The 15,353-nt window shown below is 49.3% G+C and overlaps 1 protein-coding gene across 1 annotated transcript in view; it reads right to left on the reverse strand.

The window, feature by feature from the left end:
- Nucleotides 1-15,353, reverse strand: part of LOC142767919 (uncharacterized) — a 235,887-nt gene that overhangs the window by 169,334 nt on the left and 51,200 nt on the right. Inside the window, exon 3 of the mRNA XM_075870158.1 lies at nucleotides 5,244-5,515. Within this exon, the coding sequence (XP_075726273.1) occupies nucleotides 5,244-5,515 (272 nt within the window). The remainder of the gene's footprint in view (nucleotides 1-5,243; nucleotides 5,516-15,353) is intronic.

Below are 15,353 nucleotides of genomic sequence, written 5' to 3' on the forward strand. Positions count from 1 at the left end.
TACAGTCAACCAAATGAATATGGAACTTAATACTGTATATTCCTATGTGATGGTCACATTGCTTTCGCTGAAGAAACGAGATGCACCCTCATGCATACTTAACTTCTATTTTCCAAAACTTAAAAATGTTTAGTTTGCAACACTATACAGTCGCACCCTGAAGGCTGTGGGCAGAGACCCCCTAGTAATCATGGGCCATTTCAATGCTCACAGCACACTCTGGAGGTACGTGCGTGATGAGAAGTGTTGGCGCAAGATAGCGAAACTTGCGTCCACCCTGGACCTCACTCTTGACACTGAACCTGCATATTCAGTGCGAGTGGGTAACTCCGTGACTCGGGACATGTGTCGTAACCTTACCTTCACCAAAAACATGAGGCACGCAGACTGGGCCAACACCATGGAAACCCTCGGCAGCGACCACTGCGTACTCAACACAATCGTCACAACCACACCACTGGCAAGACCCAATGCCCAAGCCCGCCTACCCGACTGGACAAAGTTCCGGAAAACTACACCAAACTGGCCCGAATTCATGTAACAGGTTACAATGCGTGATCACAAGAATTGGTTACCTACCTTCGTTCGACAGAAACTCAAGTTCAACTCTAAGGGGCTACGCCAGGGGTGGACAACCACCTCCTTTACCTCTGGGAGGCGGGCCACAGCCTTGTCTTCAGACGACCCCACCAAAAACACAATTGGAAGCCCAAAATTCGCATTGCCAAACTCACCCAACGAGCGGCTGAGTACGCGGCCTAGCTCGCCCACTCGAGTTGGGTAGACCTATGCAACACGGCTGCTAGACAAATGTCCAGCCGGAACGCTTGGCGTCTCTTTCGCGCCTCGATTGATCCGACCCAAACCAGAGCTGAGACACAAAAACATCTCCAACGGGCTATTCATGCCTTCGATGGAGAAACTTCAAAATTAGCATGCAAACTACGCGATCAATACTTCTGTGTCCGACATGATATAGAAGAGCCAGCCTACTCGTATGCAGGTTCCGAGAACGCGGGGCTGGATCAACTGTTTCGACTCCATGACCTGAAGGCAGCTCTGGCTAAAATGAAGCGAAGAACGGGACCAGGGAGAAACAAAGTAACAGTGAAATTACTAGCCAATCTTCCCGACCAGGCATGCGACCCACTCCTCGCGTACCTAAACACTACCTGGCTTGAAGGGACACCCTTCCCAATCGAATACAAGACTGCCCTGGTCACTTTCATTCCAAAAGCCGGCAAAGCGATAAACACAGATAACCTTCACCCCATCTATCTCATCTCTTGTGCGGGAAAGCTGATGGAGACTATGGTGCGAGATCGGCTATCCAAGTTTTTGGAGAACCAACACATGTTTGCTGACACAATGTTCGGGTTCCGCCTGCACCTGTCCGCACAGGATGTGTTGCTTCAGTTAGTCCACGAAATTCAAAATCCCATCGATTACCCTATTATTGACAAGGCAGTACTCACCCTCAAATTGAAAGGAGCTTTCGCCAATGTCATAGATGACGTCGATCAGACGCACCTTTCCAAAACTAACTGTAGACACAACACGTTTTGATACATTAGACAATCCTTTTCTGAAAGGCAGTCATACATCCGAATAACAAATTAAGAACACGGCCCCTACCAATTAGGAACAAGAAGTACCCCAAAAAGCGCCGCCCTCACCCCTACTGTTTAATATGGCTATGATGAACCTACCAGCCAGGATCGGTAGGAGACATTGAAGCCAATTTGCAGCAAGCGGCGGGGATCGTGGATACCTACGCCCGCCGCTGCGGCCTTCAATGCTCCCCGAGCAAATCAGAATTTGTGCACATTCGCTCCGCACCAAAGTGCACTACCAAAATTGAACAGTCTTTGCAAACGGACCCAACCAAAAACACGATGATATCAGAGTACTGGGTCTGTTTATTCACAAACATCACTGAGTTGATACAACATTGGCAAAACTTCGTAAGATTTGAAACCAGGTGGGCCGTATGGTTCGCCTAGTTTCTTACAAGCACGAGGGTTACAATGCAGAGACACCTTGCGGCTCGCGCATGCATTTGTAACTAGTCGAGTCCTCTGCTCGGCTCCTTACCTCGACCTGTGGAAGTTCAATGAGAACGCCCTTGAAGTGATTTTCAGGAAGATGTACAAGCGTACCCTCGGTCTCCGAATAATGGCGTTTAACCAGCGCCTTTTGGGCCTGGGGATGGTAAACATTTTTGCAGAGTTCCGGGAGGCCCACTTGACCAATCAATACACGAGACTTTTAAAGACATCGTCGGGTCGCCGCCTATTAGCCCGACTACACGTTCACCATCCAACAGAGTCAGAGGAGCGCCTACGCATTTCAGAAGTCTAGAGATATGCTCTGCCTGTGCACTTTCTTTTGGCCAACATGACACGTTACAACCACAGTGGCAGGCAACTTGCGCGAGCGGAGGCACTAGCCCGCCACTACGGGAAGAAGCACGGCGTCTTTTAAGGGGAGATGCGGGTCAAAGAACGCGAGTTTTTTTCGAAATTCCCGATTTTTTATTTTCACCTGTTTTGATAAGATCAGCACTCTACTGTTACAAAAAAATAATACAGGTCGAGACTTAACTGGAAATGCTTTAAAATTGCATCTGAAGAGCACAAGGGGCCTATTAAAGGTCGAAAGTGTGCAGTCTTTGAGCACCTTGCCGCTGATAACGCACCGCTGCTCGTCATTGTTGATCGCATGAGTCGAAGACTCGAGCCTCACTCTTCAAATACCAACAGTTTCTCTCGCTGATGCAGCGCTAGAAATAATAAAAAGGAGCACTGTTCTGCGTGTATTTCAAGCCCCGCGGCCGGCTTATCACATCGTACGGATTGCGGACCACCATTGGCCGCTGCGCGCTTGTATGTGCTGTGAAACGTATTTGCGGGGTCCGTGTCTTGTTGAACAGCGCAGCTGAATAATGCTTTTTTTCGTCTAATTATCTCCGTTATGAATGAAAAAAAAGCAGTGCTCGCAAGTGAAAGCCTTTGTGCGGCCCGCTCTGTAGGAATAGGCTACGAGCAGGTGGTTCGATTTGCGGAAGTTGTTGGCTTGAAAAGTCATTCGCACCCTTCAGCCGGAAAGTTCGTGATGCGGCAATGGATGACGTCAGCGCCAATCTTGAGAGGTCGAAAGAGCTCGCAGTGAGAGAACTTAGCAGGGACGACACTGCTATTATGTGTGATGGTATGTGGCACAAGTATGACTGCAAAATGGCATGACACTCGATTTAGTTTGGATTTCGCAATCCTGTCGAACTTCTTCCTAGCTTGCAGTTGGCACAAGGTTCTGCCAGATGGAGCGGAAGTTTGGCAAGCTTTTCATGGCCCTGTCTGTGAGCAAAATGTCTGTGAGGAGCCGGCTCGAAAAAGCTGAGAGGTACAACCTCATCGTGCTGGCGTATTTTAGTCGCAGTGGCCACTACAAGAAGGGTTGTTCTTTTTGGTGTGCAAATTTCATCTGATTTAATGATACCTTTCATAAATAAAAACTCAATTTTACCTTTGAAACTCGTTTTTCTCAAAACACAAATTTCGCCATTTTTTCCAATGTGCCTCTTCTTTTTCGGGCCCTTCTAGTGCTTGGATCTTGTTATGCCTGCGAGTCCACAGCGAACGTCCATGCCTCTGAAAAAGGCAATCTGTGTCAAGGCTAGCCTGCGAGCCCGCCTGACGCGAACAACTCAACGGCGTCAACTGGCGGCGGTGCCTCTCTGCCGCGCACGCACAGTGAGTCACCTCAGTAGCTAACGTGGTAGCTTGGGCGTGTTGGTACGACATGATTCACTTAAAAAACAGCGCCAATAACGAGGGACAAGGGAAAGAAGGAGACAAACAGCGGCACTGACTTACAACAAGAATTTATTTGCTAGAACCGCACAATATATACTTGGGCAACATCTGGCAAAAAAGAGAAATACAAAACAAACAAAACAGAATCCACCTAACAACCATGTAGTCATCTCCACAACGCATCATGAACAACACGTGTGCTAACGTTCCGAAGGAAATCTATTTCATTTAGTGATAGCGCAATCGAAGGCCTGCTGACACATGCACTGCCCAACCTTTCTATTTCTGAAGCCTCGTAAATTTCACGTATCCTCTGGTCCCGATGATGCCTAATGACAGTACAAAGCTGAAAATCAGGGACACAACCGCAGTCCTGGCAATGAATGCCGAGATGGCCCGAAACTGTAGAGGAGACGTAAGCGTGCTCTTTCAGCCGCTCATTTAAACACCTGCCTGTTTGGCCGATGTACCACTTTCCGCAGGACAGGGGTAGAGAGTACACCACCCCTTCAATGCATGGAACGCACTTCTTCCGATGCTTGATATTGCAGCCTCGCTCACCCCTCGAACCAGGATTCACGGCCCTGCACAACCTAGCCAGTTTTTCTGGAGCAGAAAAAACCAGGTCAACGGCGCACCTGCTGGCCACTTTTTTGAGATTGTGGGTGAGGCCATGGATATATGGAATAACGACGAAGTTTCGTTTATCCCGTCCCTTATCCCTTGTACGGGTTTGAGCATCGTTATTCCCTTAGAGAGACAGACAAGAGAGAATGCTCAGCGCATATATTGACAGACTCACAAGCTGCATGTCACTTATATCTCAAAGGCACAAATCCAACATATGTCATTGATATTTTGGGGCCCACGTTTACAGAGGTACATGGCATCGGCTGGTGCCCAGGACATGTGGGCCTGAGCGAGAACGAGGAGGCGAACTGCGCAGCTCACGGACATACTGGTCGAGACGTAGCGCCTTCATCAGGGCACTTCTCAAGCCCCCTGTAGAACACAACAGTTAGGCAGATCTTAGAAAACCAGCGCTTTACATGACGGAAGTACGCTTCTCCGCACACGAACTTAAGCACCCAGCAAGCCAGAGACTGCTGCCGCTTTCAAACAAACACATGCCCACACATATCAAAGACCACGCGATTTTTCCACATGTATACATATATGCCTCTGGTGTAGCAACCACAAAGCCACACCTCCACACATCACCAACCAATGTACAGAGCGACCAGCCAATGCAGTACCTTGGCTGGCGCATTCACGTGAAACACTAACAAGGCGGTCTTGGGAGGCACGGCTTTCCAAGCTGGAAAGCCGTGTTCCATAGTACTGTATACTGCATACTATCATACCATGTAGCAGTACCAGTGTACCAAATTGTACTGCATGTATCATGCCTTCATTGGTTACATTTACCTGTGTCAGGGTTTTCCCTGCTGGGGTCTAGCTCCGATATGTCGGCTCTAGGTGGCTGCACTCGTACATCTGGCGCCTCCTCTCCAGGTACGTCCGGCACCTCCATTATAGGTGCATCTGGCACCTCTTCAATTTGGACTGCAAGCAACTGATCACGCCACTCTATTGCTGAACAAGGCTGAAGTGCGTTTCGGGAAGGGAGATCCCACACACCCTGAAGCAGAGCTTCGGCTTTCTGGAACGCAGCGGGGTCTACAATAGGTGCTTCATGCCTGCAAATAGCAATACATTTTAAAGTTGTAACAATTTTACCATTAAAACATGTTCCACAGGGCACAATTTTGTATTTTGATGAAGCATAACTTGAAGCAAGAAAAACATGGGGGGCGGGGGACACACAGAGCACTAAAGTTTAACGCATTTATGTTCGGAAGCACCACATGCCAAATCATTCGTCAGTATATCACTAATGCACACAATACAATTTACAGACAATCACGTTTAATACAAATGACGAAAAATATGCAATGCACTTATCAGAAGAGACATAGACGCAGCGTATTTAGAAAGACACTGTTGTTTAGATTGATATTTTCTGCTTCAGTTTCTCATGTACCTTCAAGCATGAAACGGCAGACTCCTACATCACAATAAAAAATTACTCCGAGGTCGGAGTAAAATGCTTGTCCTCTAGCGTCCCCCCTATTCGGAAGAATTTTTGCTCCGGTTGGTCGAAAGAATTGCGGGACGCACCTGGATCACTTTTAACAAATATTTCACTTCAGGCAACCAGAGCAATTGCAAGGTGCCGCCAGAGTAACTCTACTGGCATTTCCCTCCAGCCTACCGGAATAATTACGGGGCACCTGCGGATCATTTTTTTGCTGGTTTTGCACTATGGCTATCCGGAGCTTTTGTGAGGTACCTCCGGAGTATTTTACAAATGTGCTTACTTCGTCTCGACATAATATCAGTGAGGGGAATCAGTATTTTTAAGTGTTAAATTTGCTCCGCTACTCATTTATGCTACGCTGATAGTTTCACACACTGGTTAGATGAAGAAAGTCTCAATTCTTATAGAAGCACTGTGAAGTTAGTGTGTGTTTTTTCACAGAGCTCTAGCAGATGAAATTCAAGGCAACACTTCAAATAATGTGGTCTGATTTATTCAAAATAAGGGGCACTTCTTGGTTGATGACCAAGTGAAGAAAGAAGAGAAAAAACAAACTTCCAAGAAGTCACCACAAACAAAACACAAAAACACAGACCACATCAAAACAACAGCACACAACTTTTAGGCACAGCATTTTGAAATGAAGCACAGAATGCTGTAAAAAGATGCACGTCAAACGGAGAAAGCGCGGCCATCGGGAACAACGGTTCACCATCCCCGAAAGAATATCTATTAGATTCGCTGAAGACGCAAAAGTCAAGTTTATTGGTTCCAGGATAGTTTAGCAAAAAATGAATATACGCGAAAACTGCAAATCATACGTGAGGCACGAAAACTGAGAATACTGAAGCCACTGACACTAAAGAAATCTCATACAGTCTGCAAGTACACAAGAATAACTAGCTTCTGCGAGTACACAAGAATAACACACACACACACACAACATTCACGCACGCACTCATGCACACAGGATAAGCGTTGGATATAGAGAAGCAGATGCCATGTACTCTGGAGTCAGACAGCCGCTGTATGACAAAATACACCTCGGTGACGGGAAAAAAGTTCAAACTGACCAAAGTTTCCTATATCTTTCTAAATCGATAGCTCTATGTTGTGTTCCAAGCACCCCTGTGTCACGAGCGAGCCTCCGAACCCGCGAAGGATTGGATGCTGAAACTGCTTCCAGATGTTGACTCCTCCCCTTCCCCCGCTCGGCGCAAACGAGCCACCGTTAGTTTCCCCCGGCAATTCCGCCGCCGCCTCCATCCGAATAGGAATAAACTCGTTTTTAACCATTCGAGGCTGTCTGAGCTTTTTGGACTACCGCGACCAACGCATACGTCTATGGGCTGACGACAACACCGGACATAACAGTGGCGACGAGAAAGTGGATTTGGACCAATGCTACGCAACGATATTGACAAGCTACAAGCTATGGCTACGCACGGGCTTCCAAATCGGCTACCCGAATTCAACGGCTCATCAAGGTCATCGTGGTTCGGACGCCTGCAATTTTACTTCGAGGCTAACAACATCACTGATGCAGCAATGAAGAGGGCCCACCTGCTAACGCTGTGTGGGGAGCAGACATACGACAGAGTCTGTGCCCTGATTCAGCCACGCACTCCAGCAGTCGTTGACTACGACGACATCGTAGCAGCGCTACAAGAGCACTATGACCCAAGGCCATCGCAGGTCTACTGTCGAGTCCGCTTCCGACGGCGAGACCAACTGAAAGGCGAAAAAGTGGCCTAATACGTAGCGGCTCTCAAAAAGCTCGCTGCTGACTGCAATTTCGGGACGTTGACCGCGACAGCTGCAGCTACTGCGCAGGAGGGAGGATCGACTGCCACACCTGCTAACACCACTACTTTCCCCTTGGACGTTATGTTGCGTGACCGTTTTGTGTGCGGACTGCGTGACGCAGGCCTACAACAACGGCTGTTCGCGGAGACGGGTCTCACCTTCTCCAAAGCCTACGAGATCGCCCAACGAGTGGAGAGCGCCGGTCACCAGCAGAGAGATATTCGACGGAACGTCGAGCCGGTGCATCACACCAGTCAGCAGTCAGGTCATTCCACGTCTAAGGCGAAATCAAGCAGAAAGACACAGCGCTGTTGGCGATGCGACGACATGCACGATCCCCAGGTATGTCGATACAAGACAGCGACCTGCGATTTTTGCCATAAACTGGGACACATTGAAAGGGCATGCATCTCGAAGCGCAAACAGCTCGGACCGAACACTTCAGTGCAATGGAACAACAATGCCGACGCACAGGAGGGCCAGACGCAAGATACAAGCCGAACAGCACTAACGTCATCGGCACTATATGACTTAAACGCCATTGTGAACCTCGGAACAAGACCGAAGATTACAACTGAAATTATGGTACACCAGCGCCCTATCAGGTTTGAGGTGGATTCCGGAGCAGCATGTACACACATCGAGGACACTTTTCGCGCTACTTGGCGTGAGAACGCGCCAGCTCTCCAGCAAGATGACACGCAGCTAAGAACGTGGTCCGGACATTCCCTTTCACTGCTGGGCTGTGCCAATGTAGACGTGTACTACAACGGGCAGACCCATCAGCTCCCCTTGCTAGTCGTCCACGGTTCTGGATCAAGCCTTTTAGGACGAAATTGGTTCACACCCCTTGGAGTGGTCATTGGCGGAGTTCACCACATACTCAGTTATTCGTCAGTAGAGCAGCTTCAAGATAAGTACAAAGCGGTTTTCTCCGAAGAAATACCAGGAAACAACGGACCTCCAGTCACACTGGAGCTGCGGGAGGATGCGACGCCGAAATTTTTGAAAGCTAGGTCGGTGCCTTTCGCCCTACGAACGTCAGTCGAGAATGAGCTTGACCGACTGCAGGAACAAGGGATCATCGAACCGACGCAACATTCGGAATGGGCGACACCACTCGTTGTCGTCCGAAAGAAGAACGGTACCCTACGCCTCTGCGGAGACTACCGGAGCACTGTCAACCTGGCGACAAAAGCATCTTCCTACCCACTGCCGGCACCGGAAGAGGTATTTAGCACGCTTCGCGGTGGAAAAAGCTTCAGCACCTTGGACTTGACACAAGCCTACCAGCAGCTGAAGGTGAGCGAATCAACGTCTGAACTGCTCACAATAAACACTTTTAAGGGTCTTTACAAAGTTAAAAGGCTACCATTCGGAATATCTGCAGCGCCAGCAATCTTCCAGAAATTTATGAAGTCTACACTTAGCGGGATCCCAGGTGTTTGCGTCTACTTGGACGATGTTATTGTCGGTGGCGCCTCCAACTACTTGGACAATGTTATTGTCGGTGGCGCCTCCAATGAAGAGCACACAGAACGCTTGGAGCTCATTTTGGAAAGGCTAGCAAATGCTAATTTGCGCATCAGTAAAGAAAAATGTGTTTTTACGGTGCCTGAAGTGAAGTTTCTTGGACATCAAATTGACGCGCAGGGTATCCATCCCACTGAAAACAAAGTGCGTGCAATCACCGAAGCACGAGCGCCTACTAACAAGCAAGAACTGCAGTCGTTTTTGGGGCTATTGACGTTCTACGACCGGTTCTTAGAACATCGAGCTACAGTGGCCAACGATCTATATCAGCTCCTGCAGAAAGAAGTCAAATAGACTTGGTCGCCACGCCACCAAGAGTCATTTGTTGCCCTTAAGCAACAACTTCGCAAGTCTACTGTTCTGCGACACTATGACGAAAGGAGACCCCTACGGCTAGCCTGTGACGCATCACCATACGGAGTGGGAGCAGTCCTCTCCCAAGTTGACGACCAGGGACGGGAAGCCTCGATCGCTTTTGCTTTGGGCACCCTATCACAGGCAGAGGGGAATTATTCCCAGCTAGATAAAGAGGGACTTGCCATCGTCTACGGAGCAGATCACTTTCGGCAGTACATTACCGGCAGGAAAGCGACTTTCATAACAGATCACCGGCCCTTATTGGGTATTATGGGTCCCCAGAAGCCAACGCCACAGACATTGTCGCCACGAATGACACGATGGTGCATCAAGATGTCGGCGTACGATTACGAACGCGTACATCGCACTGGGAAGAAACACCAGAACGCCGACGCACTAAGCCGCCTTCCGCTAGACACCACAATAGAAGAACCACCCTCCCCGGGTGATATACTCATGTTCGAGGCGCTACCAAACCCTCCCCTAACAGCTGACACGGTAGCAGCATCAACGCAGGAGTGCACTGTTTTGAAGGAAGTCTACGCAGCTATACAAGAAGGCAACATGCAGAAGCTAGAGGGTGAACACTTCATTGCTTACCGCAAGCGAGCTGCGGAGTTGAGCACTCATCGCGGTTGCGTCACGTTGGGATCAAGAGTTGTAATTCTAGTGGCACTTCGCAAACAGGCCATGTCGCTTGTCCACGCAGGTCATCGGTCATCGAGGCATTGTTGCCATGAAAAAGTGCACCAGAAGTTATATGTGGTGGCCTGGTATCAACCATGATATAGAATTAACAGCTCACGATTGCCAGCCTTGCCAAGGAAACCACAGAAGCCCGCCAAGAGCCCCTATTCCTGAATGGGAAAGACCAGACACGCCTTGGCACACCCTGCACATTGATTTTGCTGGACCTATCGAAGGGTGTTTGTTCCTGGTGGTTGTAGACGCATACACCAAGTGGCTGGAGGTAAAACAAATGGCTACAACGACATCGGCAGCAGTTATCGACACTCTGCAGTCGTTGTTTGCAACGTTTGGCCTACCGTGCAAGGTGGTTTCGGACAAGGGCACTTCGTTTGTGTCCACGGAGATTCTCAAGTTTTACAGCGACAACGGCGTCTCGTCTGTTACATCAGCTCCTTACCACCCGGCTACGAACGGACAAGCCGCGCGCTACGTGGCTGAGCTAAAGCGTGCCCTTACTAAAGACCAGACTGGGACAATGCAATGCCGCATCGCACGCTTTCTCTTCAGAAAGCACAACACTGTTCAAAGCACTACTGATCAAACGGCAGAGAAATTGATGTTCGGACGAGAAATGAGAACCCAGCTGACAGCAATTGTCCCGGAGCCCTCAGCAAAAGCACCGTCGGAGGAAGAAAAGCTCCCGCATAGCAGGAGAATTGAAAGTGGACAGCGCATATACGCCCGCCAGTTACACAGAAAGCCCGGCTGGGTTGAAGCGACGGCACTCAAACGCATAGGTTCGCGGTCATGGCTTGTCGACATTGGTGGAAAGGCCACACGCCGTCACTTTAATCAGCTACGCCGTTCAGGTAATTTGCCAAGGGAACCTCCCATTCAAGCAGCCACCTCGACGGAAGCTTCGTTCCACTTAGCCTGGCATCTCGCACCAGATGAATTGGCGCCGCCGCCCGCCGGCCCTGAACACAAGAGAAACGACACCCAGCGAGCGGAGGCTTCTCTTCCTAGTGCGTCCAGAGCGTCCACGCGGCCACGGCGGCCCCCAGATCGCTTCTAAGTGACAATCTAAGGAGGGAGGAGATGTTGTGTTCCAAGCACCCCTGTGTCACTAGCGAGCCTCCGAACCCGCAAAGGACCGAATGCTGAAACTGCTTCCAGATGTTGACTCCTTCCCTTCTCTCGCTCGACCCAAACGAGCCACCGTTCGTTTCCGCCGGCACTACGGCCGCCGCCTCTATCCGAATAGGAATAAACTTGTTTTTAACCGTTCGAGGCTGTCTGAGCTTTTTGAACTACCGCGACCATTGCGTATGTCTATGGGCCGACGACAACACCAGACATAACACTCTACCTTTCCTGAAACATTTAAAAGCATTTTTCATCAAAATAGTGAAATTTCTGTACTCTCGTGGACAGTGTCAGGAACGCCCTTCCTGGTTACTTTCCTAATTGTACCAAAAATAATACAGAATATTGAAGTCACATTTTAGTACATACTTATTGTCCTACATCATGCAAAGTAGGCCCTTATAGATTGCAAGGTCGCAGCCTGAAGAGAAAAGCGTTCCTTCATCCCATTTGTAGAATAATTTTTATTGCGATAGCAATTATACGGACACTCGCGGCTGTATTTCGCCGCTGGCATCGGTGTCGATGTCACGCACTGTATATGCATACGTACCTGTATATATTGCTACGTGAAGGTACACGCGAAACTAGGCGTTCAAAGATATATTTACACAGCGCCAACGCTCAAGCCAAGATGGAGAACAAGAGATGTGCCCTACACCAAAATCGCGTCTTCTTTCTCCGCGCCTATTTAACCGCTTTTGTGAGACACTGTCTCATAACATTACCCACGGGTGCTGAAGCACCATCTCGGTGCTTTCTATGATGTTGCCGAGTGGTAAAGGTTAAGGCGAGATACATGAACAATGTCTGTAGACAGTGAAGGGGAGGAGGAGGAAGACTTGAGTGGGGCTATCTCGTAGGTCACATCGGTCACCTGGCACACTACGCGGTAGGGTCTCGAGTAGCGGGACAGCAGTTTTTCAGAAAGTCCAATGCTCCTAGTCGGAGCCCACAATAGCACAAGAGAACCCGGAGTAAAGGAAACTTGGCGATGATGGGAGTCGTAACGCTGCCGCTGCTGATCTTCACTGCTAAGAGACCCTGACGGGCAACTTCTCGTGCTTTTCAAGCTCTGGTGATAGCATTGGGGGCGTATTCAGTTGTCGAGTCGACGGCTGTCGGAAAGATGGTGTCAAACGGTAGAGTTGGATCCCGGCCAAACACGAGATAGAAAGGTGAAAAACCCGCTGCATCAAGGCGTGATGAATTATAGGCGAACGTAATGAATGGCAAAGCATTGTCCCAGTCCTGGTGGTCAGACGATACGTACATGGCGAGCATATCAGTCAAAGTCCGGTTGAATCACTCAGTTAGTTCACGGGTGGTAGGCTGTCGTAAATTTATCTTTTGTCTCGCAGGAGCAAAGCAGGTCGCCGATAACTCGGGAAAGGAAATAGCACCCACTATCTGTGAGGAGTTGGCGCGGTGCGCAATGATGAATTATGACGTCGTGCAGGAATAAATCGGACACGTCCATGGCACAGCTGGTTGGTAGAGCCTGTGCAATGGCGTACCGGGTAGTGTGATTCGTCGCAGCAGCTATCCACTTATTCCCAGAAGTGGATACAGGAAGAGGGCCTAGGAGGTCAAGACCAAGTCGAAAGAACGAATCAAAGGGAACGTCGAGTGGTTGGAGGAACCCAGCAGGGCTCACCGAAGGTTTTTTTCGGCGTTGACACTGGTCGCATGAGGTGACGTAGCTGCGGACTGAGCGATAAAGACTGGGCCAGTAAAATCGACGCTGTACACGGTCATATGTCCGAAACAGTCCGAGGTGACCAGCAGTGGCAGCGTCGTGGAGTTGGCCGATCACGCTCACACGTAAGTGGGAAGATACCACAAGGAGCATTTCGTGTCCATCAGAGCCGACGTTGTAACGGTACAATGTGCCACCCTTGAGCATGAACAATTGAGTAGACGAATCGGGTGCCGCAAAATGAAGCTTCTCGATGATGTTATTTAGAACAGGATCTCGGCGCTGTTTCTCACGAATGTTGCTTAAAGAGGAGAGAGACAGTACACATGGCGCTTAATCGAGCGCCTCAGGTGGGTCCACTGGATTTTGAGATAAGCAGTCAGCGTCATGGTGTAAGCGGCCAGATTTGTAGGACAACGAGTAGTTATACTCTTGGAGTCGTAATGCCCATCGACCAAGGCGCCCAGTGGGGTCCTTCAAGGATGCGAGCCAGCAAAGTGCGTGGTGATTGCTTGTGGCAGTGAAATGTCGACCGTGTAAATAGAGCTTAAATTTCGCTACTGCCCAAACAAGAGAAAGGCATTCCCTTTCAGTGATTGAGTAGTTCCTTTCCGCATGCGAGAGGAGACGGCTGGCAAAAGCAATGACGCGGGCGCAGCTGCTTTGATGCTGGACCAAAACAGCACCAATTCCATGGCCACTAGCATCGGTGTGAACTTATGTAGGGGCGGCATTGTCAAAATGGGTCAGAACAGATGGTTCTGTTAGCAATGCAATAGGTGTACAGAATTCCGTAGCCCGCGCAGCACCCCATGTGAATGAGACATCTTTTCTCAGTAAGTTTGAGAGAGGACAGGCTACTTCCGCATAGTTGATCACAAAACGTCGAAAGTACGCGCCCAGACCGAGAAAGCTGCAGACTTGCTTGGCGCAGGTCGGAATGGGAAAGTTCTGCACGGTTTCCCCTTTATCGGGATCAGGGCGTACACCAAAGGAGTCGACAAGGTGGCCCAACATGGTCAGTTGCTGGCGTCCGAAGCGGCACTTTGACGAGTTCAGTTGGAGACCGGCATTGCGAAAAACAGCCAGTATTGTGGATAGGCGGTCATATGGGTCTCAAAAGTCAGAGAAAAGACCATAATGTCGTCAAGGTAACATAGACAAATTGACCATTTGAACCCATGCAAAATAGAGTCTATCGTCCGCTCGAAGGTGGCTGGAGCGTTGAATAACCCGAAGGGCATGACCTCAAACTGGTAAAGACCATCAGGCGTGAAAAATGACCATCGGGTGTGACAAAAGACCATGACGGCTCAATTATGTCTTTGGCGAGCATTTTGCCGACTTCTGCTTGAATTATGTGACGCTCGGTTGAAGATACACAGTATGGCCATCGATGGACAAAGGAGGCATCGCCAGTGTCAACGCGGTGCATTACAGCAGTAGTTTGACCTAGCGGACGATCACAAATGTCAAATATGTCTTAGTATGACTCAAGGACGTAAAGGAGTGCATCAGCTTGATGCGGCAAAAGGTCTGACGCAATCATTTTTTTAACGTCAGCAGACGGGCTTGCTTGCGAAGGTTGAGCATGCGTGCAGCTACATTGTCTAGCATCGTTCAAAGACAGAGCTAAGATGACGTATTCGTCAGAGGGAGTCAGCATGGTGAGGGCAATTCCACGCGGGAGCACTTGTGGACACAGAGCAAAGTTGAGCACAGGAATGAAGGTGTGGTTTGCACGTAACTGAACAACAGTGTGTGGTAAGGTAACACTGTGAGTCAAAAGAATAAATGTAAAGGGCACGAGCACATAGTTGCCATCAGATACAGGTGGTGAGGGCATTACGGTGATGCAGGTCACAGTTTGCGGTGACCAACGAACATGCTCAACAGAGCACATACGAGCTTGGAGTGGACTGGGCGGATCAATCGGACACAGTAGGTCAAGTTGCACAGTACCAGCTGAACAGTCCATGAGGGCTGAATGAGTGGACAAAAAATCAAGACCAAGCATTACATCATTGGTGCAGTGAGAGAGAACCGTGAAGAAAACTAAAATCTGACGGCTGGCGATAGTGACGCAAGCAGTGCAGAGGCCAATAACAGAAGCCTACCACCATCAGCAACACGAACACAGCGTGAATGGGCTACTGTAAGGACTAAGTGGCGCAACTGACGCAACCAGCGTCCGCTGGCACGCCCA

This window comes from Rhipicephalus microplus, chromosome 7 (genome assembly GCF_043290135.1).
Source record: "Rhipicephalus microplus isolate Deutch F79 chromosome 7, USDA_Rmic, whole genome shotgun sequence".
NCBI classification, from domain to species: Eukaryota; Metazoa; Arthropoda; class Arachnida; order Ixodida; family Ixodidae; genus Rhipicephalus; species Rhipicephalus microplus.